General features: G+C 36.7%; 1 protein-coding gene across 8 annotated transcripts in view; it reads right to left on the reverse strand.

The window, feature by feature from the left end:
• The window catches only part of RNASEH2B (ribonuclease H2 subunit B), a 72,982-nt gene that overhangs the window by 40,492 nt on the left and 9,726 nt on the right, over window positions 1-22,764 (reverse strand). For 7 of the 8 annotated variants that reach the window (XM_074329916.1, XM_074329917.1, XM_074329918.1 and 4 more), the window contains exons 2-4: window positions 5,835-5,906; window positions 3,846-3,953; window positions 1,536-1,612 (exon numbers count right to left, since the gene is read on the reverse strand). In XM_074329916.1, the coding sequence (XP_074186017.1) occupies window positions 1,536-1,612; window positions 3,846-3,953; window positions 5,835-5,906 (257 nt within the window). Of the gene's footprint in view, window positions 1-1,535; window positions 1,613-3,845; window positions 3,968-5,834; window positions 5,907-22,764 lie in introns of all 8 variants that reach the window. The other variant, XM_074329913.1, reaches the window with a different exon arrangement.

Genomic DNA, 22,764 nt, shown 5'->3' on the forward strand with positions numbered 1-22,764 from the left:
TACCTCACTTTAAATGTTTTCTTTTTCCTTCAGATAGTAAAATAACTCACAGATTTCCCAAGTCTCACTGTCTTTAGATTTCTACCTTAATCTGTATCCTTCCACAATCAATCAGTATTTTAAATATTTAACTACTTTAAAACAATATTCTGCTTCATAAAGTCATGATACAATAATTTCACAGTAATGTTTCATTCTTGTTTTCTTTACCATATACACATAAAAAGAAAACGTAATAAGCAACTTGCTTTGCATATAAAGGTAATAACAGTTGGGATAGTTAGAATCAAGAATTATTTCTTGTGATGTTAAAATAAATCTTATGATTGAAAAAGAATAGGTCAACATTTTAAAAGTGGGTACCAATACATTTATTTAACTAAACAGGAAAAGATCACGTCTAAAATGTAGGGAAACAAATACCTAACTGTCTCATGGGTTACTTTAGAGGACATTTCTAGTATTTGAGAAGAAAAGATGGTTTACAATGAAAGCCAACTACCGCCTTGAGCAGGATCCCTGCTTCATTCTGCATCTGTGAACTTGAATGAACCATAGCATCCCCAGAGAGTCCCAGAAGATCAGGGTGAGGGTTTATCCACCAGTCATGGTCTTAATGGGAAATAGGGAAACATTACCAAAAAAATGGGTGAGGGGAGCTTTAAACATTCATCAATGCAGGTACTAAGGCTGGTTGGTGGCTTTGTCTCTGTTAATGTATCACAGAAAACAAACTGGGCACAAATGAAGTTTTCAACCTCCTCTCTGAATACTGCCAGGCCTTCCTGGTGGTGATTAGAACCATTTGTGTTCACCAGAGACCCATGGCTGACTAGCCTCACTGCTTGTAGCTTCCAGATAACAGGAAACATGCCCTATGTAGCTTCCAGATAACAGGAAACATGCCCTATGTAGCTTCCAGATAACAGGAAACATGATTAAACTAAGGAATAAAACTTCACTAATCCACACCAAGGGACCCGGGCTATAGGAAAGGAAGAAAATAAAAGAAGCTAAGCTGCAGCAGGAGAAAGGATGACTTAAAGTTTTAATTCAGTTTTATTACTTTCACTATTTATAGCAAACTCGACTAATATTCCCACAAAATAGAAGTTTTGGAAATTTGGTCTAAGGATTAAATAAGATGAACCCATGAGTATGTAAACTATATGAAAATTTCCAAACTTCTATGTACTGAGCTCAATTTTTTTAGCATTTGTATTGTATTTCAAAACTAATGAGTACTTAACAATAAAATTCTCATTGCTAGGCTGTGTCAGACAAGTAAGACACACAGCACAGAGGGTGAGGCAGTTCTCAGAAGTCACGGGTAAACTATTCCAAGATTAAGGTGGTAGTTCTCAGGTCTCCCGAATCCACAGCAGCACACGTGATACGTGAGTTCTATACCAACCAAACTAAATCTGAATTGTAGGGAATCTATATTTGGATCGTTAAAAAGAGAGAGTGGAGATCAAGCAAAAAACAATCTATTCTGTTTCCTTACCGTTATTACCCCAAACTGGGAAACTCACCTCTTTATCAGCCTTTTTAAGGTAGTAGAGAAGCAAAAATAGAGGGTCCATGGGTGTGGCAAGGTGGAGAAGACCACCTATAGATTAAGAAGAGAACAAAGGGAATGAACGCCTGGAAAGACATCTTAAGCCCAATGTGGAAACCATTCATTGAAAAATGTATGTGAAATTCTAGATTCGGAAGCTCTTCTTACACAGGCCCAAGATTCTATGTGATTCTCTCAAAAGGCAGAATGTGGTCCATAAGATTTTACTCCAAAGAGCTTCAAATCCCTGTGTGTAGAGGATAGCCAAGACACTGAACTCAATCTACCTTTCTATTTCTCTTTAGAAATCATTTTTAACAGAGGTCTTCCCTACCACCCCAAAAAGGCAGGGTTAGGGGAAATATGGACAGAATGTGAACTGCACAAACATAGGAAACCTATATAAGTCTATCTATAAAGCTGCAGTAAAATGTAATTTCCTGTGCTTTTGAGGACAAAGCCATGGGAAAGCAATATTATTCCCCTCTGTACATAGCTCCTTCTATGGTCTGTGGGCTCACGGCTCCAAACTGCTAATGACACAAAGCTCAGAAGGTTGTTACCCACCCCAGATCCTGCCCCTTGCCCCCAAAAAACAGGCAAGGGGGCAAGCGTCTAACAAGGCTAAGCATAAGAAACTGGAAAATCTGCATTAAGATTAATGGTGCTCTCCAGGCTGAAAGAAGGCAAATCAAACAAAGCAGCCTACCTACTCCCCACTTTTCTTTACTCTATCACACTCCCCTCAGAGCACCCCAGACTTCCTCTTCCACAGAAGTGAAGCAGAAGAGGTAGTTCACCAAATGGAACAATAAACAATTCATTTATCTCCATGTTTATTATTCTGGTTTCAGGAAATACTTGCACTTACTTTTATTCTCTAACATAGCAATTTACCTACACAGCCAAGATTCTAACCCTAAATTATATATATGAATCCATTTCATAATAAGTAAAAGATTTAAGGAAGTAATTTCATATTATGATATTAGTTGATTATCTTTTTAAAAGTGGAAGTTTATGAAAACAACCTATCAGAAGCTCTGAGTTCATTTTACACGAGGCATCTATTATATTCAGGAATTAGGAATAGGTTTCTAGGTCTGAAAACAAAAATTCTTAAAAACAGCTCTTTCTTCAAGGCTAAGTTTAAAAAGAAGACAATATGGGAAAAGCAGGTACCTATGCTGTGAAAACTACTCTAAACAACAAGGTCTACTAACAAAGAAAAAAAAGTACGGACCAACTCAGTCCAGGAGAAGTGACCGATATTTTCCAGTTCATCGGGATATTACTGTGTCTATCTAGGCAGGCCCAACTGCAAGTGTACGTACTATAACGGAAGTCAGAAGTCTCACACACTGCCAAACGAGCAAGCATGGCAGCAATAATCAAAGGGGATATACATGCTCCAACTACCAGGCCACACAGACTACCATTGCATTCGACAACTAAAAACCACTGTAATTCTTCTCATGCACATAGGCATGGGAAGTTTATCAGCAGCATGAAATCCTTCTTCTGTCTTAGAAGCAAGGCAAAGCGGCCTTCCTACCTTAGGTCTAAGTAGCCATGTAGAGTCAACAGAAAGCAGGGGGCTAAGAAGGAAATTGAAAGTACTCTCTGGAAACAATGAGAACTGGCGGAGGAAATACAGAGTGCCTCAACTATCCTAGGACGCCCCCCTCCTCCCCACCCCCCTCAGAAGCTCCAGAACAACACGTGGTATCCCTTTCCTTCTGAGTCAACACTACTCCAAATGTAAGGAACATAAAAAGAAATAGAACTTTGGTGTTTGGGGGGGCGTTTGTGTGCTTAGGGGGAGGGTGGCAACAGTAATTTATATGACAAAGCATTAAAAAAAAATCTTTGTTCTATTTATTCTATTTTAGAAGCTTTATCAATGTCCATTTCCAAGGCAATAAGATGCTAAAAACTTGCAAATCCTCAACTGTGGCTAACAAAAGAGCAAACAGTTTCCCATCAAGACAATGCACTCCATGGTCCAGAGGTCATCTACCTTCTGACTAAGAAGGTATCAGGGCTTTAGGAGACACATCAGTCGTTAGGTAAACATTTCCTACCATCTAAGATGTGTAGGTATTGATATAAACTTGCTCAAATTATCTTTCCTTTCTCCTTGATTAAACCCTGCTCTGATGCCAAGGAAGAAAAAATCATGGACCAGACTCCAAAGCAGGAGGATAGACCGCGTATGCCCATGAAGGATGGAAAAGCTAGAGTATGTGTTTAGTTAATGGAAATATATACACGAGTCACTTACCTGATTGAACTGATTGATTTATAAACCAAGAATGGTGTTTTTCCTTGAAAACTTTTATTTCAAACAGCTGCTGTGGACACATATTGAACAAGTAAAGGGCTCCTTCCCCTGTTAAGACAAATCTGTTTTTTATTTGTAAGTTTTCACACCCACAAAAAAAAAATCAAAAGACTACCCAATAGTTCTAAGGAATGTTTCTAATATGAACATAAACATACACCAGTTATATAGTCTATACAAACTGACTCCAAGCAAAGCTTATAGTTAATATATACAGATGCTTGTTTTCCAGCTCTATAACCCTCACTGACTTAAACCAATAAATAATAAAATGCAAATCATTTATCTTAACTGCTACAAAGCCTCTTATTGAATCTTCCATCAAATCAGGAGGGAAACCCATTCTTAAACAACCCAAACCTAATGATTCAGTCAGATGAACTGAGCTGGCATGTGGGTGCCTGTCTCCAAGGCAGCCTGTGACTCCCCACACATAGGGACCAAGAGAGACTGAGCCTGCAGACCCCGAAGGCCAGCTCTGAGTGAGAGGCAGGGCCCTTCAGTCATGAAACTTTTCCCTAAACATAGCGCAATCAGGGACTTTGAATCTGTCTCTGCCACATGCTGGGTGTGTGCCCTTGGGGAAGTTATGTAAACCTTTCGGCATCTTGGTTTCCATATCTGTAAAATGGGAGCAATACTGAACCTACCTCACAGGGTTTTTATAAGGATTAAAAAGAGAATACGCAAAGTTCTTAAAACAGTACTTGGCACACAGTAACTGCTCAGCAAGTACTAGCCTTTGTTTTATCCATAGTCAATGTAGCAAATATAAACATTTGTTTCTCTATGGACATTTAGATAAAAAAAAGAAATTTTATCAGAAGCCTGACTTTTTTTGTACCTTTACTTTTGCTAACTGCTTTAGAATCTTTACTACTACCTAAAATTTCTCTCGAAAAATATATTTCTCACTTCAACTTAGTCTTCTGCATAGTTAGGAGCTCTAAATAATACAGCAGACCAATTACATTCAATTTCATTTTAAGGTAAAGAAAGCTAGAGGAAGCCAAGAATTTTTTTCCTCTCTTGTTGTTTCTATTATATGTTTTTCTAATAGTAACAGTAACAAGAAGACACTAGCCATTGGCTTCCCCTTGCTTTTTCTATTCCATTTTGCAGTCTGCAGGAGAATGTTCTGATTTACTAAATATCGGGTATCAACTCAAAATCTTATAAAATTAACAATAACCTTATAACATAAATCTTATAAAACAAGTTAACGGAAAAACAATTCCACATAGAGATAAATATTATCATCAATATTACTACATATTTATGCTATATTTTAATATTTTTGCCTAAAAATTAGAAGACAAAACAGAAAATACATGAATATAAGGTTAAAATAAAATTATTTCTGATAAAATGTGCATCTCTTCAATATACAATGATTTTAGCACACAATAAAAATCACCCCTTGACAGGAAAAAAATACACTACTTTCTGGTCAGAACAAAATAAGGAAAGTACAGCTAAAAATGAAACTACTCATAATCTTGGCATGTCAAGTAAAAGCCTTCTCCTCCCCCACCCTGGCTGTTTATTTTACTTTATAACATAAAATGAATATAAATGGAGGCTAACTACTCTAAGAAAAGTTGGCTTAAGAAAGCCAAAGAAAATTAACCTGTTTTCAGAGAGAAATCAAACAAGCTACTTTTTTGTTTTGCCGTCCATTATTTCTGATGAATGAACAGTTCTATAGATTAAAATTATAAGAATAAACAAAAAATGTTTAGGCAGAGTGAATCATCTGAGAAGACTAGTACTGTCATTAGCTTGCTTGTCACCCTGTAATGCCATTTAACCTTTAAAAGCTATTCAGTTAGAACATACAAAGGCAAATAAGTTTATATTTTTTTTTCAGCCACAACGTTTAAAAAAAGAAGTTACTATTATCGGAAGAGAGAGGAGGAGGGAGCTTACCTAAACATGGGTTGACCAATTTTACAAACATAAGCCCACTTTTCATTTTCTTTGAAGCATCTTTTAAACATTCTGAAAAGAAACAGTGAGTTTGTAAAATTAAAAGACATTTGCTTTGTTGCTCTTCTAATTTACTTTACCTGATTTTCTTTCTTTATATGATTCTTTTTCCTTACATTTTTAACTCAATCCTATTGCTTAGGAGCTGTGTGATCTTGAGCAAATTACCAATGTCTCTATAAGGTGCATGGGGTTTTTAGGTTGTTTTAATTTACCTCCTTGAGAAGTGATGAGGAATAGGACTTTAAGTCAGCTGTCCTGAGTTATAAGCTTGGCTCAACCACCTGGAAGCTTTGTCACCTTGGGCAAGGTTCTTCATGTCCTAGCTCAGCTGACACATTTATAAAATGATAACATACATACTTGCCTTTCAGAGAATTAAATTAGCTAATCTGCTGAGAGTTCTTAACATAGTCAGAAAAATAGAAACACATAATAAATGATAGTTACTTTTACTAGTATTATTATTTTTATTGTTACTATTATTATGAAATAGAACATTTTTAAAATAAATATTTCCTAGACATTTATACATTTTGTCCCTAATTGTGATTACCTAATCATGTCCTCTGCCCATTTTTCTAGTGCGGTATTCATCTTTCTTTTACTATTTTATGAGGAGTTTTTATACAATAAGAATATGAACTCTGTTTTTAATGATTTTTTTTGCCATTTAGAAGATACATATTTTTTATTTTTATGTAATCATATCAATATTTTCCATTATGCTTGTACCCTTTCTGTCATACTTAGAAAGCCCTTCTCTTTCTCAAGATAATGTGAATTGCCTATATTTTCTTCTAATACTTTTAGATTATATCTTTAACCTATCTGGAATATATCTAGTTATAAGATATGGACAGATTGGCTTTAATTTTTTTTTTCCAATGAGCTGTCCAGTTGTACCAGCGCCATCAACTGAATGGCCCATCATTAAAAGAATTCCTTTATGCTAAATGTTTAAAACACATGTATGAGTCTGTCAATGAACATTCTATTTTGATCCACTAATCTGTGTATATTAGCATTAGTACTTCAATATTTTCATTATCATAGCTTTAAAATACATTTTAATATCTAGTGAGGTAAGCCCCCACATTATGTTTCCTTTTCAATATTGCACTGTCAAAGTTTTAATTATACAAATTAAAACATAAAGACCATAAAATTTTATTTATAACATCCTCCCTACATTTTGAGTGGCACATTCACAGAATTCATTTAAAGAATCTCTCTCCAAAAGGGGCTCTGACTACCGTTGTTTCCCCAAAAAATAAGACCTAGCTGGACCATCAGCTCTAATGCATCTTTTGGAGCAAAAATTAATATAAGACCCAATATTATATATATTATATATTATATGATATGATATGATATGATATGATATGATATGATATGATATGATATGATATTATACCCGGTCTTATACTATAGTAAAGTAAGACCGGGTCTTATATTAATTTTTGCTCCAAAAGACGCATTAGAGCTGATGGTCCGGCTAGGTCTTATTTTTTGGGGAAAACACGGTAATAAGGGAGCACAGCAACAACCTACCGAAGAGCAAATCAGAAAGCTTCAGGGAAACTTTTAGTCACTTTTATTTTCTATGGTCCCCACTGCCTTTGCCCTACTTCAGATCTTCAGCAAGCATGTTTAGAAACTGACTTATAAATGGTTAAAATACAACTTTTTTCTGAAAATGACCGCATATATATATGTATATATATATATATATGTATATATATACACACACTAATTTTGCATATATATGTATATATATATATACACACTAATTTTGAGATTTCCACTTGCAATCAAATGGAATAATAGGAACCCAATTTACCTTCCGACCTGAAGTAACCAAAAAAAGACAAAATGTGTGAAACAACTATTTCAAGACATTGGCTACTGAGCCGGGCAGGATGGTGATCTCTGAGCCCCGTGATTTCCCCAGCTTACTGCCTTGAGCGAGTTTCCAGGCCATGGTGTAGAATGGGAGAACCCAGCTGAAGCCTGGCAGATGCCCTGAGTTGAAGAAAGGGAGCTGAGAGTTCTGGAGATACGATGGCTAGAGTTTACAGGAAAGGAGAGAGCTACAAAGAAAGAAAACCCCAGAGACCTGCTCAGGGTACTGCCTGAGTATTCAATAAAGTAAGGATCAGCGAATGCATATGATGTGACTAACTACCCGAGGGCTGGAAGAAAAACCATCTGAACAGATGAGAGGAAACAGAACCTCACGTTCACTCAGGGCCTTGCATTGGGCCTACTCCCAGACAGATCGGAAAACCTCATAATTCAGAGGTCATTGGGTAGATACCTTAAAAAGGTCTTGCTTCAGTAATATAACCATAGACTCAAAGCTGCTCTGGTTCCACTGAACTAATTTTAAAAGTAATACCTAAAAGGATCAAATTTCCAAGTTTCCAAGTACCTTCACTGAGTCCCAGAATGAATCTCAAGATTATTTATAGGAATACAAAAATATTCATCAGCCAAAAATATAAAATCAAACATTCTAATCAATCTAATCAAATATTGCGAGGCATTCAAAGCAGCAGAAAAAAGATGGCGTATAATGAGAAAAACAAAGAAATCAATTATTGAGAGACAATTACTGATATTAGACACAGATGTTAGAATAAACAGACAAGAGCATTAAAACAGTATTACTCATAAGTAGACAATTAGAACCTTTTTTAGAAGACTCAACTTGAGATGAGATTAATGGCAGATGAAGATTAATGAACTTGAAGACATAGTAATAGAAAATATCTAAAATGAAAGCACAGAGAAAAAAATAATTAAAAATAAAAAAAGAGTATCAGTGAACTGTGGAACAACTTCAAGCATCCCAGCAATATATATGTAATTGAAATTCCTGAAAGGCAGGGACAGGAATAGAGAAAAATATTTGAAGAAAGTATGGCTGAATATTTTCAATTTGACGAAAACATAAACCCACACATCCAAGAAGTTCAGTAAATCCAAAGAAACAGGAATAAAACTATACATAAGATTAAGAGTTCAAAACGAGTAATAAAAAGAAAATCTTAAAAGCAGAAAGGGGAAAAACAAAAACACATTTTGTACTGAGCCACACAGCTAAAAATGACAGTAAATTTCTTGTTGGAAACAATGCAAGCCAGAAGACAATGGAGAAACGTCTTTAAAGCACTAAAAGAAAACATGGTGAATCCAGAGAAAATACCCTTCAAAAATGAAGATGATAAATAGACTTTTTCAGATATACAAGAGCTGAAAGAAATAATAAATCATCAATAGACCCACACTACACGGAGTGCAAAGGGAAGTCCTTCTGGCAGAAGGAATATGACATCAGATGAAAATATAAATCTAAACAAGGGATTGAGGAACACTGGTAATGGTGACTGCAGGGATAAATAAAAAAGAATTTTCTTATGGTTTCAATCTCTTTAAAGATCACTGACTAAACAATACAATGTATGACAACGATAGCACAAAGGCCAGGAGTGGAGAAATAAACTCATACCATTGTAAGTTTCACATTACACTATGCGAAGTGGTGTAATATCACTTGATGGTAGAGGGGATCATTTAAATATGTGTACACTATATCCTACAGCAGCCACCAAAATTACAAAACAAAAAATGCTGTCACTAGTAATACAACAAAGGAGATGAAACAGAATCATAAAAAAGTGAGTAATCCAGAAGAAGGCAGAAAGGGGGTAAGAAATACAAAGAACAAATGAGACAAATAGAAAACAACCAGCGAGATGACAGACTCAAACCTAATCATGTCAACAAGCACATTCAATGTAAATAATCTGTACACCTCAATTAAAAGGCAGAAATTAAATTGTAATATTGGATTTAAAAAGTAAGATAAAACTATATTCTGCCTATAAGACACACATTAAATACAAAGACACAAGCAGATTAAAAAGTAAAAGAATAAGATAAAGTGTACTTATCATGCTAACACTAATTAAAAGAAAGGTGAAATGGCTCTGTTAATAACAAACAAGGATTATTAACAGGCATAAAGTAGGTCTTTTCATAACGACAGACGGCTCAAGAAATAATCCTAAATATTTACTTTCACAAATACAGAGCTTCAAGACGTACGAGGTAAAAACTGATAGAACCCTCTGCCCCATCTCTAACCCCGGGCAACCACTAATCTATTTTCCGTCTCTATAATTTTGTCATTTTGAGAATGTCAAATAGATGAACCATACGGATTCAATTTTACGACTCTCTTAAGACTTTCGTGTCTGCAACTTATAAAAACATAAAGGATAAAGTTTAGCACTGTTAAAAAGTTTTACAAAAGACTAAAATGGTTATGGTTTTCTCTCCTTTCCCCCCTTGCTGTTTCTCACTTTTCCAGTATCACAAATCTTCATCATTCAAGACATAGAAAAGGTGTCCTCTCTCTTTTTCCACAATACACCCTTTATTTTATTTCAGTACTACAGCATCTCTTTCACCTTTAAGTTGGTAAATTATCGATTTTTTGTTTCCTTTTTTCTTCAGTAGAAAACTTTGGTTCTAGTGATCCTTGCCAGTTCTTCAGCATTCCCATTCCTCCAGACCTTAAAATAATTAAAATTTACAAATACCAAAAGTCTAAGAAAATATTTTTAATAACTCTACAAGGTAAGCAGTGTTTCCATTTTTTTCCCGGAACAGCAGTAAGGCCAGAGGATTAGCTATAGCCCAAAATGTCAAATTATAAGAACTTTGGAATTACTAAGTACAAATAAATACTGCATTAATGTGTTCTGTTGCAAATGCCAGTGTTCTCTGAAATATGCTTTGAGATACAATAGTATAGATAACACTGAAATGTCTAGTTAGTGAAAGAAGTCATCTTTCTCACACTGTGCCAACAAAAGAACTTGCTATTAGACTGAATCTTTCAACATAGAATTCCAAGTGAGATGCTATACTCAGGTTGTTTTCCCCTCTCTTTAACTATTGAATGTATTTTAATCTCTCCTGGGCAGTTTATTAATTTATTAACTATTGATTAGCAAAAACAGATAGAGCACCTACTCATGGGGTGCTTTTGGATGTCCATGATAGAGGCAGATATTGAATCAAATAATCACACAAATGTAGACTGCGAATGTAACAACTGCTATGAAGAAGAAAACACATGGAATACGAGACCTTATGACGGAGGATATAAAATAGACGAGGAGGTATGAGAAGGCTCCCTATGCCTAGTACTGGTTAAGTTCTTTGCTTGGATGGTTAAGGAGTCAAATGAATTATCCATTCGTTTCACCAGTTAAATCTTTAGTTGGCTCCTGGGTCAAACCCAACTCACAGAAGGGTTTTGTTTGATATGAACATTTTTAAAAATTAGAAATAGGTGCCAATCAGCCAATCATGTGATTTTACAGAGTTCAGACTGCAAATATATTTCCCTAAATATGAAAAACAATTAGGTAAAGATTTTGCCTTGCACAATAAAAAAACCTGGCAACAGCAAACTCACTTTGTCAGACAGTAACTACCAGTCTCAGGTTGCCCTCAGTCCTCCTCTACAGCAAGCTATACACTCATCTCATTGTTGGATGATTGTCAAATGCCATGTCTGTCCTAATTAAACTGACTTCTCAGTTGATAGATTCTATGTACACATACCACAGCAGGACCTAGCAAATATCAGGTGTTAAATAACCATTTGGTAACAAACACCACTGTCTTATTGAATCATTTTTATATTACCAATTTTCTCTCACCAATTCAGGCACTATTCTTGGCACTGAGGATACAGCTGTGAATGAAACAAAGCCCCTGCCCTCACAGAAAGACAACATTCAATGCATCCCTTTGTCTTCCCGTCTACTTCTTCTCCACTCTAGTCCATCAATCCCCATGCTCTGCCCACACCGCATCCACTCCTACATGGCAGGGAATAAGACACAGATCTGCCAGAACCTGGAGATCCTGGGTCCAAAACTGGGCTGTCCAACACAAATAAAATACATTCCCCAAATGAAAGCCACATATGTAATTAAAAATTTTCTAGGAGCCACATTACAGATAGGTCAAGTAAAGTTCAATGATAAATTTCTTAACCCAATGATTTAAAATATTTCTATTTCAACACGTAAAAAAATTTCATGAAATGTATTAGCACGATGTTAGCTGTAGGTTTGTCAGATGCCTTTTATCAGATTGAAAAAGTTCCCTATTCTTGTTACTATGTGTGTGTGTGTGTTTGTGTGTGTGTGTGTGTGTGTGTGTGTGTGTGTGTATGTGTGTGAAAGAGTATTAGATTTTTCTCAAATGTTTTTCTGTGACTATTGAGATGATTATGTGGTTTGGGCTTTTATTTTATTAAAATGATATAATTACATTGATTGATTTTGGTATGTTGAACCAACCTTGCATTCCTAGAATAAATCCCACTTGGTCATGGTGTATAATCCTTTTTACATACTCCTGGATTTGGTTTGCAAGTTTTTGAGGATTTTTGTATCTAAGTTCATAGGGATATTGGTCTGTAGTTTTCTTTTCTTACGTCTTTGGTTTGGGGATGAGGGTAATACTAGCCTCATAGAATGAGTTGGGAAGTGTTTTCTCTTTTTCCATTATTTAGGAAATTTTGTAAAGGACTGGTACTAACTTGTGCAATACTATAACAGCAGAATTAACCAGTTAAGCTATCTGGGATTTGGGCTTTTTTCTATGGAAAGGTTTTAATTTGCTAACGTAATCTGTTTACTTGCTATAGATCTATTCAGAGTGTCTATTTCTTCTTGATCAGTTTTGGTAGTTTATGTCTTTCTAGGAATTTGTCCATTTCATCAAAGTTATCTATTTGGTTGGTATACAGTTGTTCATTGTATTCCTTTCTGATCCTCTTAATTCTGCATGATTAGTAGCAATGACTCCTCTTTCTTTCCTGATTTTAGTAATTTGAGTCTTTTCTCTTTCATTTGTGGGCTAGCTAAAGATTTGTCAATTTAGTTGATCTTTTCAAGAGGGCAACTTTAGTTTCATTGATTTTTCTCTCTGCTGTTTTTCTATTCTCTATTTTGTTTACTTCTGCTCTAATCTTTTATTTTTTTCCTTCCACTTTCTTTAGGTTTGTTTGATTTGTTCTTCTTTTTCTAAAAGTTTCTTAAGGTGGAGATTATGTTAGTGATTTGAGATCTTCCTTCTTTTTTAACATAGGTATGTACAGCTGTGTATGTTGCTCTAAACACTGCTTCACCTGTATCCATTTTTGATATATTGTATACCCTTTTTATTCATTTCAAAGTATTTTCTAGTTTCCCTTGAAACTTCTTTGATCCATTGGTTATTCGGAGTGTATTGTTTAATTTCCACATGTCTGTAAACTCTCCAAATATCTTCCTATTATTGGCTTCTATTTTTATTCCACTATTTTTGGACAGCATAGTTTGTATAACTTCAATACTTTCAAATTTAATGAGGTTTGTTTTATGGCCTAAAATATGGTTTGATCTGGAGAATGTTTCATGTTCACTTGAGAAGAATTTGTAGTCCACTGTTGTTGAGTGGAGTGTTCTATAGATGTCTCTTAGATCTCGTTGGTTTAATATGGTGGTCAAATTTTCTATTTCCGTGATGATCTCCCTCCTAATTGTTTTATCCATATTAAAAATGGGTTATTAAAATCTCCCACCATAATTGTTCAATTGTCTATAATGCCTTTGAATTGTCGGGTTTTGATTGATGTATTTTTGGACTCTCTCATTAGGTATACCAGATCTGACAATTAAGTTTGCACTTATTGCAACAATGTTGCTAACCTTTTTTGATATTAGAGTGATTGTTTATTATGAATTTGTACCAACTGGATAAATAGTTAACCAAGTTTACTGTTTGGAAGTGCTGATATGGCTGCATGAAAAAGTTAGAAGACCTGAACTTTTCAGCAACAATGCATCACGACAATGCACCAGCTCCCATGGCACTGTCAGTGAGGGAGTTTTTAGCCAGTGAACAAATAACTGTATTGGAACACCCTCCCTACTCACCCGATCTGGCCCCCAATGACTTCTTTCTTCACCCAAAGATAAAGGAAATATTGAAAGGGAGACATTTTGATGACATTCAGGACATCAAGGGTAATGCAAAGACAGCTCTGATGGCCATTCCAGAAAAAGTCCCAAAATTGCTTTGAAGGGTGGACTAGGCGCTGGCGTCAGTGCATAGCTTCCTAGGGGAAGTACTTCGAAGATGACCCTAGTGATATTCAGCAGTGAGGTATGTAGCACTTTTTCCTAGGTTGAGTTCGCGAACTTAGTTGTCCAACCTTGTATTTACATATGTTTATAACAGTTATATCTTCCTAATAGACTAAACTGTTGAGATGTTATCGTTGTAAAATATCTTTGTGTCCTGTAACAATTTTTGCTTAAAGTCTATTTCAGCTGGTATTAGTCATGTCAGCTCTCCTTAAATTACTGTTTGCATAGTGTGTCTTTTTCCATTTGTTTATTTTCAACCTATTTGTGCCTTTGATCCTCAAGTATTTGTCTTATAGACAGCATATAGTAGGATCATGTTTTTCCACCTGCCATTCTGCCAATCCCTGCCTTTTAATAGAAATGTTTAATGCATTTACATTTAATGTAATTACTGATAATGTAGGATTTATATCTGTCATTTAACAATTTGTTTTCTATATGTCATATGTTTTTGTTCCTCTATTCCTCTATTATTGCCTTCTTTTGTATTAAAAAAGATATTATCTATTGTACCATTTTAATTCCCTTGTTGTTTCTTTCACTCTATTTTGGGGGGAGTTATTTTCTTTGTTGTTGTCCTGGGAATTACAATTAGTATTTTAATGTACAATAATTTAGTTCAGATTAATGCTAACTTGAAAATTTCAATAGTATATAGAAACTTACCTGCACTATATTCTTCCTCCTCTCCCTTTGTGCTCTTATTATATAAATTACATCTTTATAAAAGTCCATTAACAGTTTTATAATTATTGCATTGTGAAGTTGTATTTTAAATCAGATCGGAAAAAAGAGTTACAAACAAAAACACATTGTACTCTTTCTTATATTTATCTATGTATTTATCTTTACCAGTGCTCTGTATTCATGTGGATTCAAGTTACCATCTAGTGTCTCTTCCTTTCTACTAAAGGACTCCCTTTATGATTTTGGCGGGAGAGAGGGGCCAATTATGTCTCCTAGGGATGAATTCTCTCATGTTTCTTAATCTGAGAATGTCTTAGTTTTTCCATCAGTTTTGAAGGATAGTTTGTCATATGTAGAATTCTTGGTTGAGTGTATTTTTCTTTCAGCATCTTGATATCAAACCACTAACTTGTGGCCTCTATGGTTTCAAATGAGAAGGCAGCTGCTCATCTCACTGAGGATCCTTTACTTTACAAGTCATTTTTAAAAAGACTTTTATTAAAAATATAGCTAACATACAATATTATATGAGTTTCAGGGGGTACACCATAGTTATTCAACATTTATATACCTAAAGAAGTGATCACCATAAGTCCAGCAACCATCTGATATCATACTATCGCAATATTATTGACTATATTTCCTATGCTGCATATTACATCCCCATGACTTATTTGTTTTATACCTAGAAATTGGACCTTTATTCCCCTTTCCTTTTTAAATTTTTAATTACACTTGATATTCAATATTATTTTATATTAATTTCAGTTGTATGGCATAGTTGTTAGACATTTATATAAGTGATCCTCCCAGTTAGTCTAGTACCCATTCTGCACTATACATAGTTATTGCCATATTACTGGCTATATTCCTTATGCTATAATTTACATCCCCATGACTATTTTGTAACTACCAATTTGTACATTTTAATCCCTCCACCTTTTTCACCCTGCCCCTAATCCCCTTCCATCTATCACCCCAACAAATCTAATACGCATCTGATACCATACATGGTTATGACAATATTATTCATTGTATTCCTTATGCTGTACCCTACATTCCCATGACTACTTTGTAACAACAAATTTATACTTCTTAATCCCTTCCCATTTGTTCACCTACCCACTGGCAACCCCGTTCCCATGTGGCAACCATCAAAATGTTCTCTGTATCTATGAGTTTGTTTCTGTTTTGTTTGTTTGTTTTGTTCTTTAGATTCCACATAAGAGAAATCACATTGCATCTGTCTTTATCTGTCTGACACTCCACTCAGCACAATAACCTCCAGGTCCTCCATGCTGCTGCAGATGGCAAGAACCCATTCCCTTCCATGGCCAAGCAATATTCCATTGTATATATGTACCACCTCCTCTTTATCCATTCTTCCATCCACAGACACCAGACTGCTTCCATATCTTGGTCATTGTAAACAATGCTGCAATTGAATTCACATGTCCCCTCGAAGTAGTATTTTGGGTTTCTTTGAATAAATAATCAGAAGTGGGATTATTTAGTCCTTCTTTGTCTCTTGTTATAGTCTGTTTTAAAGTCTGTTTTGTCTGGTATAAGTATGTCTACCACAGCTTTTTTTGTTGTTGTTTTTCATTACCATTTTCATCAAATATCTTTTTTCATCCGTTTACTTTCCATCTGTGTATGTGTCTTTCAATCTGAAGTCATTCTTTTGTAGGCAGCATATGTAAGGGTCTTGTTTTCTTCTCCATTCAGCCACCCTATGTTTTTGATTGGAGCATTTAATCCATTTACATCCAAAGTAAATGTTTATAGATAAGTACTATTGCCATTGTATTATTCATAATTTAGTTGTCTCCCCCAGTCTTAAAAGTCCCTTTAACATTCTTTACTGGAATGGTGATGAAGAACTCCTTTAGTTTTTTGTTGTTTGGGAAGTACTTTATTTGTCATTTGATTTTAAATGATAACCTTGCTGGGTAGAGTACCCTTGGTTGTATGTATGTCCTTGTTTTTCACCATGTGAAATATTTTGTGCCACTCTCTTCTGGCTTGCAAAGTTTCTGCTGAGAAATCATCTGACAGTCTTATGGGAGCTCCACTGTAGGTAACTAACGGCTTTTCTCTTCTTGCTTTTAGGACTCTCTGTCGTTAACACTTGTCATTCTAATTATAATGTGTCTTGGTGTGGGCCTGCTTGAGTTCATCTTGTTTGGGACCCTCCATGCTTCCTGTACTTGTATGTTTATTTCCTTTGCCAGATTAGGAAAGTGTTCAGTCATTTTTCTTCAGATAGGTTCTCAATCCCTTGCTTTCTCTCTTCTCCTTCTGGTACTCCTATGATGCAAATGTTGTTACGCTTGATGTTGTCCCAAAGGTCTTGTAAACTGTCATGTTTTGGGGGGATTCTTTTTTTTTCTGTTTCAATTGGGTGTTTTCTGCTATCTTGTCTTCCAAATTGCTGATCTGATCTCTGCTTCATCTAGTCTGCTGGTGATTCCTTCTATTGCATCCTTCATTTCAGTTATTGTAACCTTCACTTCTCACTGGTTCTTTTTTATGGCTTCTATGTCTCTTTTCAAGCTTTCTATCTCTTTGTTGACGATCTCACTAAGTTTCTTGAGAATCCTTATAACCAGTGCTCGAACTCTGTGTCTGGTAGTTTGCTTACCTCCATTTTGTTTAGTTCTTTCTCAGGATTTTTCTATTGTTTCATTGGAATGCATTTCTTTGTTTCCTCCTTTTGGCTGCTTCCCTGTGTTTGTTTCTATGTATTAGGTAGATGTGCTATGACTCCTAGTCTTGACCAGGTGGCCTTATGCAGTAGGTGCCCTGTGGGGTCTTGGCACAGTCTCCCTGGTCACCTGCTCTGGGTGCTCCAGGGGTGTCCCTTGGGTGGGTTGTGTGTGCCCTCCTCTAGTTGAGCCTTGATTGCTACTGACATGTCACTGGGTGCGATTGATTCTCAGGTTGACTGGCTGTAGGGTTTGGCCAGGTCCATAGCCTATGGTCTGCTGTGTGAAAGGCTTACCCCACTGAGTGGGATTCGCCCCAGCAGGCTCTGATGCCTGCTGAGACTGCCCGTTGTGTGTGCTGCTTGTGGAGCTAATTGGGCATGTTCTTCTGTAGTCTGTAGCCAACCTCCAAGTATGTTGGTTCTGGGGCCACTGGGGAGAGACTCTGGTGCTGTCCCAGGTCACCCACTGCCTGTGAGTGGCTGGGGACTACCTGGTAGGAGCTACAAAGTAATCTGAGGTTGTTCGCTGCCTGTGTTAAACTTGGAGACATGGGAGAGGCCACGCTGAAAACCTAGGACAGCTACCACCAGTACTGGGCCTGGGGTAACTTTGCAAAAAGGCAGGACACCCAGAGGCCTGCTGCTATCTGCTGTCTCCCATAAGGTTCAGCCCCTGATAAAGTCTTGGGCAGTACGTGAATTGGATAAGACAGGGTCTTGGGGAGTCACCAGAGTTGGAAGACTTGTGGTCATCAGGTTAATGTAAATTCTGGTTTTGTGCCAGTGCTGAGCCTGGAGCTACTCAGCAAAATTCTCAGAGCACACTGAGGCCAGTCGCCACCCACCTTGAGCCCCAGGATTCCAAAAGATTTCCAAGAAAGAGTGCAATTCGTGCAGGGCTGGCTGCTCTCAGAGAAAGTGCCTCCAGTATTGAGGGAGTTGGGAGGGGTGGGGTCCCATGAGTCAACAGAATGGAGCAAGCACTCAACAGAACAATGATTCAGAATTGACCTGGGGGTAGGGGGAGGGCTGAACACAGGAAAGATGGCACCCACTTGACAGCTGCATGGAAGGACCCCACACAATGAAAATGGTGACTACCCAACAGTCCTCACTTCCAAAGACACACAGCTCAGTCTGACCCCTGTATGCCTCTGATACCCTGCGAGTCACTGTCCCTCTCCTGGAGCCCAAGCTGAGTTCCTACAAAGGAATGGGTCTGTGCATGGGCCATTTAAAAGGATGTCTGGGTTTCCTGCAGCCTCTGTCCCCTGGATGGTCGGAATCCCCACCGTTTTTCACATCCAGATGTTGTTGCAGCTCCCCTTCCTGGTACCAGTACTCCAGGCTAGGAAGCCTGGGGTGGGGGGCTGGGGTCCCTTGCTCCTCCAGAGGGATCCTTAACAGCCGAGATATCCTTCCTGATTCTCAAGCACCACACGGAGGTTTGGGGCCCATTCCGTGTCTCTGCCCCTCATCCCAGTCTCAACATGGATTCTTCTTTATATTTTTAGTCATAGGACTTCTGTTCAGCTAGCTTCAGATGGTTCTCCAGGTTGATTGTTCTGCAATTTAGTTGTAATTTTAATGGGTTCACAGAAGGATGCAAGCACAGTGTTTATCTTCTCAGCCATCTTAGGTCTCCTCCTAGATAGTTCATTTTCTATTGCTGGTTTCAAGATTCTCTCCCTTGTCTTTGTCTTTTGATAGTTTGACTATGACGTGTGTAGGCATGGATCTTCTTTAGTTTATCTACTTGGAGTTTGTTGAGCTTCTTAATGTCTTTCATCAAATTTGGGAAATATTTGGCTATTAATTCTTCAAATATTCCTTTTGTCCCGTTCTTCTCCTTTTGGGAATCCCATTATACATATGCTATTATGCTTGATGGTTTATTACAGGTCTGTGAAACTTTGTTCAGTTTTCTTAATTCTTTCTGTTCCTCAGGCTAGAAAATCTCAATTCATCTATCTTCAGGTTTGCTGCTTTTTCCTCTCTTAGCTCAGATTTGCTATTTGAGCCTGATAGGGAATTTTTCATTGCAGGTATTGTGTCCCAACATTTGCTGAGGGGTTCTGCCTGTGTGTTGGGGCATGCCTTCAGCACTCAAGCACTTTAAACTTCTGCCTTAGCATTTAATCACTGATTGCCTAGGGCCTCAAAGTCAGTCAGAGGCGAGAGATTAGGGCCCTCTCTGGTCTTTCCTGAGCATGTACACAGCCCTGCATAGGTGCACAACCTTCTAATTCCCTAAGAATATGTCAGAGCTCTTTAAAGGCCCTTATGGATATCTTATTCCCATAAGTTCAAATTTTTGGCCAGGTTATTTGCCCAACTGGTATTGTACCCTCAGCAGCTGATCTGTTAAACAAGTGCCTCTGATTGTTTTTAACAAAGGCCCTGGGGATACTGCTTTTCCCACAGAGCAAGTTCTGAGCTCCAATCAGGGCGAAGTGATAACAATGCCCTGCAAATGGGGCTTTTCAAGGGAGCTGCAAGACAGGTCAAACAGGGACAGTGTTCTGGGAATGGGACTTTTTGAGGAGCTCTAAATAAGGACTGACCTGTCCAGTGGTTGCAAGGCAGCTGGATTTTACAAGTACCATGTTTGCAAGACTGGTGGTTTTCAAGGTTACTGCAGACCTGAATAGAGGGAGATGGGAGCAGTTCAAGTTACAATGCCACAAATCCTGTTTAATGAGATTCAGCAGTTTTTCTTGAATAAACACTCCTCAAATTGTTGGAAGCTTTTGGCTAATTTCAAGAGTTCTGAAAAAGTTGATTTTGGCCATCTTTGTCAATGTTTTCATTGCTTTTATGGAAGAATGCATCTACCCCCACCATATTTTGAAGGCTTAGTATGAAAAAAAAACAACAACAACAATCTCATATTGCTATAATACTTCTAATAAAGTCCTTAGTCTACACCTGTCCTTAGGCATACAAAATTACCTGTGACTATAAATTAAAGGCCTATCAAAGTTAAAGAGATTTTTATTTTCACTTAAATTTGGAAAAACCTGGGTCATCCCATCGGTTAGTTTCTCACCCACCAGACTTGGAAGCTCCATCTTTTTTCTAACTTTTACCTTCAGCTAGCACAGCTGAAGGACAGCTAAATTAATTAGGGAAGAAAAAATCTGCTTTTAGAATGGGAAAGAATCAGACAAAAGAGAGAGTGGGAGTGTAGAGAAGGGTTTTCCTCCATAAACCTATTTTGATCTACTTCTTTGATAATATCAACAAGATCTGCAGTCAGACAGGTGCACAATCTAATCCAAGATCCTCTTCTTAATCAGCAGTATGACCTTGAGCAAGATATTCAACTTCTCTGTGCCTCAGTTGGTTCATTTATAAAAATAGGCATAACAATTATTTTACAGCTTTTTGTTAGGTTTAAATATAATATATGTGAAAATGCCCAGAATATGTAATAAGCACTCAGTTAAAAATCAGCTTTCTTTCTCTCAACTACACAGAAACATTAAGAGTGTGTAGAGAACAATAGTATCAAAAATTCCAAGAAATACATAAAGGCCTAACAATTAGCTTTTCAAGAAGATATAAATTAGGACCAGTGTATCTTTTTTAAAAAGCCAGAACACAATGCATTTTATGAGCATTAAGGTAATATATAGTAAAATACCCAGCAGAGCTTCTAGCACATGCAATACACTCAATAAATATATGAATGTGTTATTTGATTTTAGAAAAAGCTCATTAAGACATGGTAAACGCAAGTTTTGATACTTAACGAACTGAACCTCATTTATCTAGAAAATTTATTAATGTGAAACACCTTTTCTAAAATTATGCTGAATAAAATAAGACTTCACATTATATTTTTTAAAGAGTAAGTTTTACACTTTTTTAAAAAAAAAATGTTTTCTCTTACATAACCGATGACATAAGCCATGCTGGCTAAAAGAGTGTTTTTACAAAAACAGAAAAAATTCAGACAAATCAGAAGCAGGTACTCAGTCTTTGTGGCCATGTCAGATTCAATAATATCTCCGACTTCCCAATTATCTCAAGCCCTGCCCCTCTAGTTTCTTGTGTCAAACCAATTCCATAGCAGTTTACTTACATTTAGTCTCTGTGTTCTCTGTAAAGATTCAATTTTATGTCCCACTGGTCACCATTAACTCTAGCAGCAAATCTTCCATCTGTTTATCATCCTGATCTAAAAACCTCAACAAAAAGAAACTGATAACCATTTTCCTGACATTTGAACTTAAGAAACAACTGTGTCCAATAAATGTAAAACAACAAACAATATCTAATATGTATCAGGCTTTTCCTATATACCAGGCAATGTCTTTTATATAAATTGTATAATTCTCATAATATCTCAATGAGGTAGGGGGACTATTTTAATTCTCACTTTTTATGGATGAGAAACTTGTCCAAAGTTAAAAAATCTGTCCAAGGTCACAGAGCTATACAACTATATAAATAGCCAAGATTTAAACTCAAGCCACCCACATTTTAAACTATGACACGTCAGAGAATATCTTAATCTCAAGTCTCACCCTTCTAAACTCAAAAAACAAACTGCAGCTCTAAAGCACAATAACTCTTGGTATGACTGTTTGTTCTCCTACGACACAACCATCTCAGACTCATCTGTCCCCCTTGCTCTGTCTTCCTCAGCCTCCAGGATTAGTCATATAATCAGCTGCCCCCTCTCCAATCCAGCCAGTACCCCACACTGCCAGGGATGCAGCAGGATGAAGAGGAAGGACGGGGGTACTAGAGAAAGACAGAAAAAGGCAGGATCAAAAAATACATAAGGAAGGATGAGAGAAATTTGTTGTGGGATACAAGAAACATCTAGTGATAAAAACTGATAAAGTCAAGTCTGACCAATGACAAGAAAAGAAAACTTCCGATTAGAGATGACAATATCCTAATCATAGCTGCATACACCCGCCCGAGTAATCTGTGACATTTTAATGCTTAAAAATTAGGGGGCATAGCATGTATCAACACAGAGACTTAATCATAATTTTGAAAATTTAGTCAGAAAAATATTGTACAAGCCAAAACGGAATATTATTTTTCATCTACAGACTATATAGTATGGGTTGTTCTATACTTGATATGAAGTTATGTATCAACCATTTCTTAAACTTGGCAGCTTTTTCTCATTCCGCTCTTAACTAAGACAAGTTTCTTCATATCATATAAAATTTAAAGACACAAGACCAGAGAGAGAGAACCACCTTTTTGCCAAGTGTTCTTATGA

This window comes from Rhinolophus sinicus, linkage group LG04 (assembly GCF_036562045.2).
Source record: "Rhinolophus sinicus isolate RSC01 linkage group LG04, ASM3656204v1, whole genome shotgun sequence".
NCBI classification, from domain to species: Eukaryota; Metazoa; Chordata; class Mammalia; order Chiroptera; family Rhinolophidae; genus Rhinolophus; species Rhinolophus sinicus.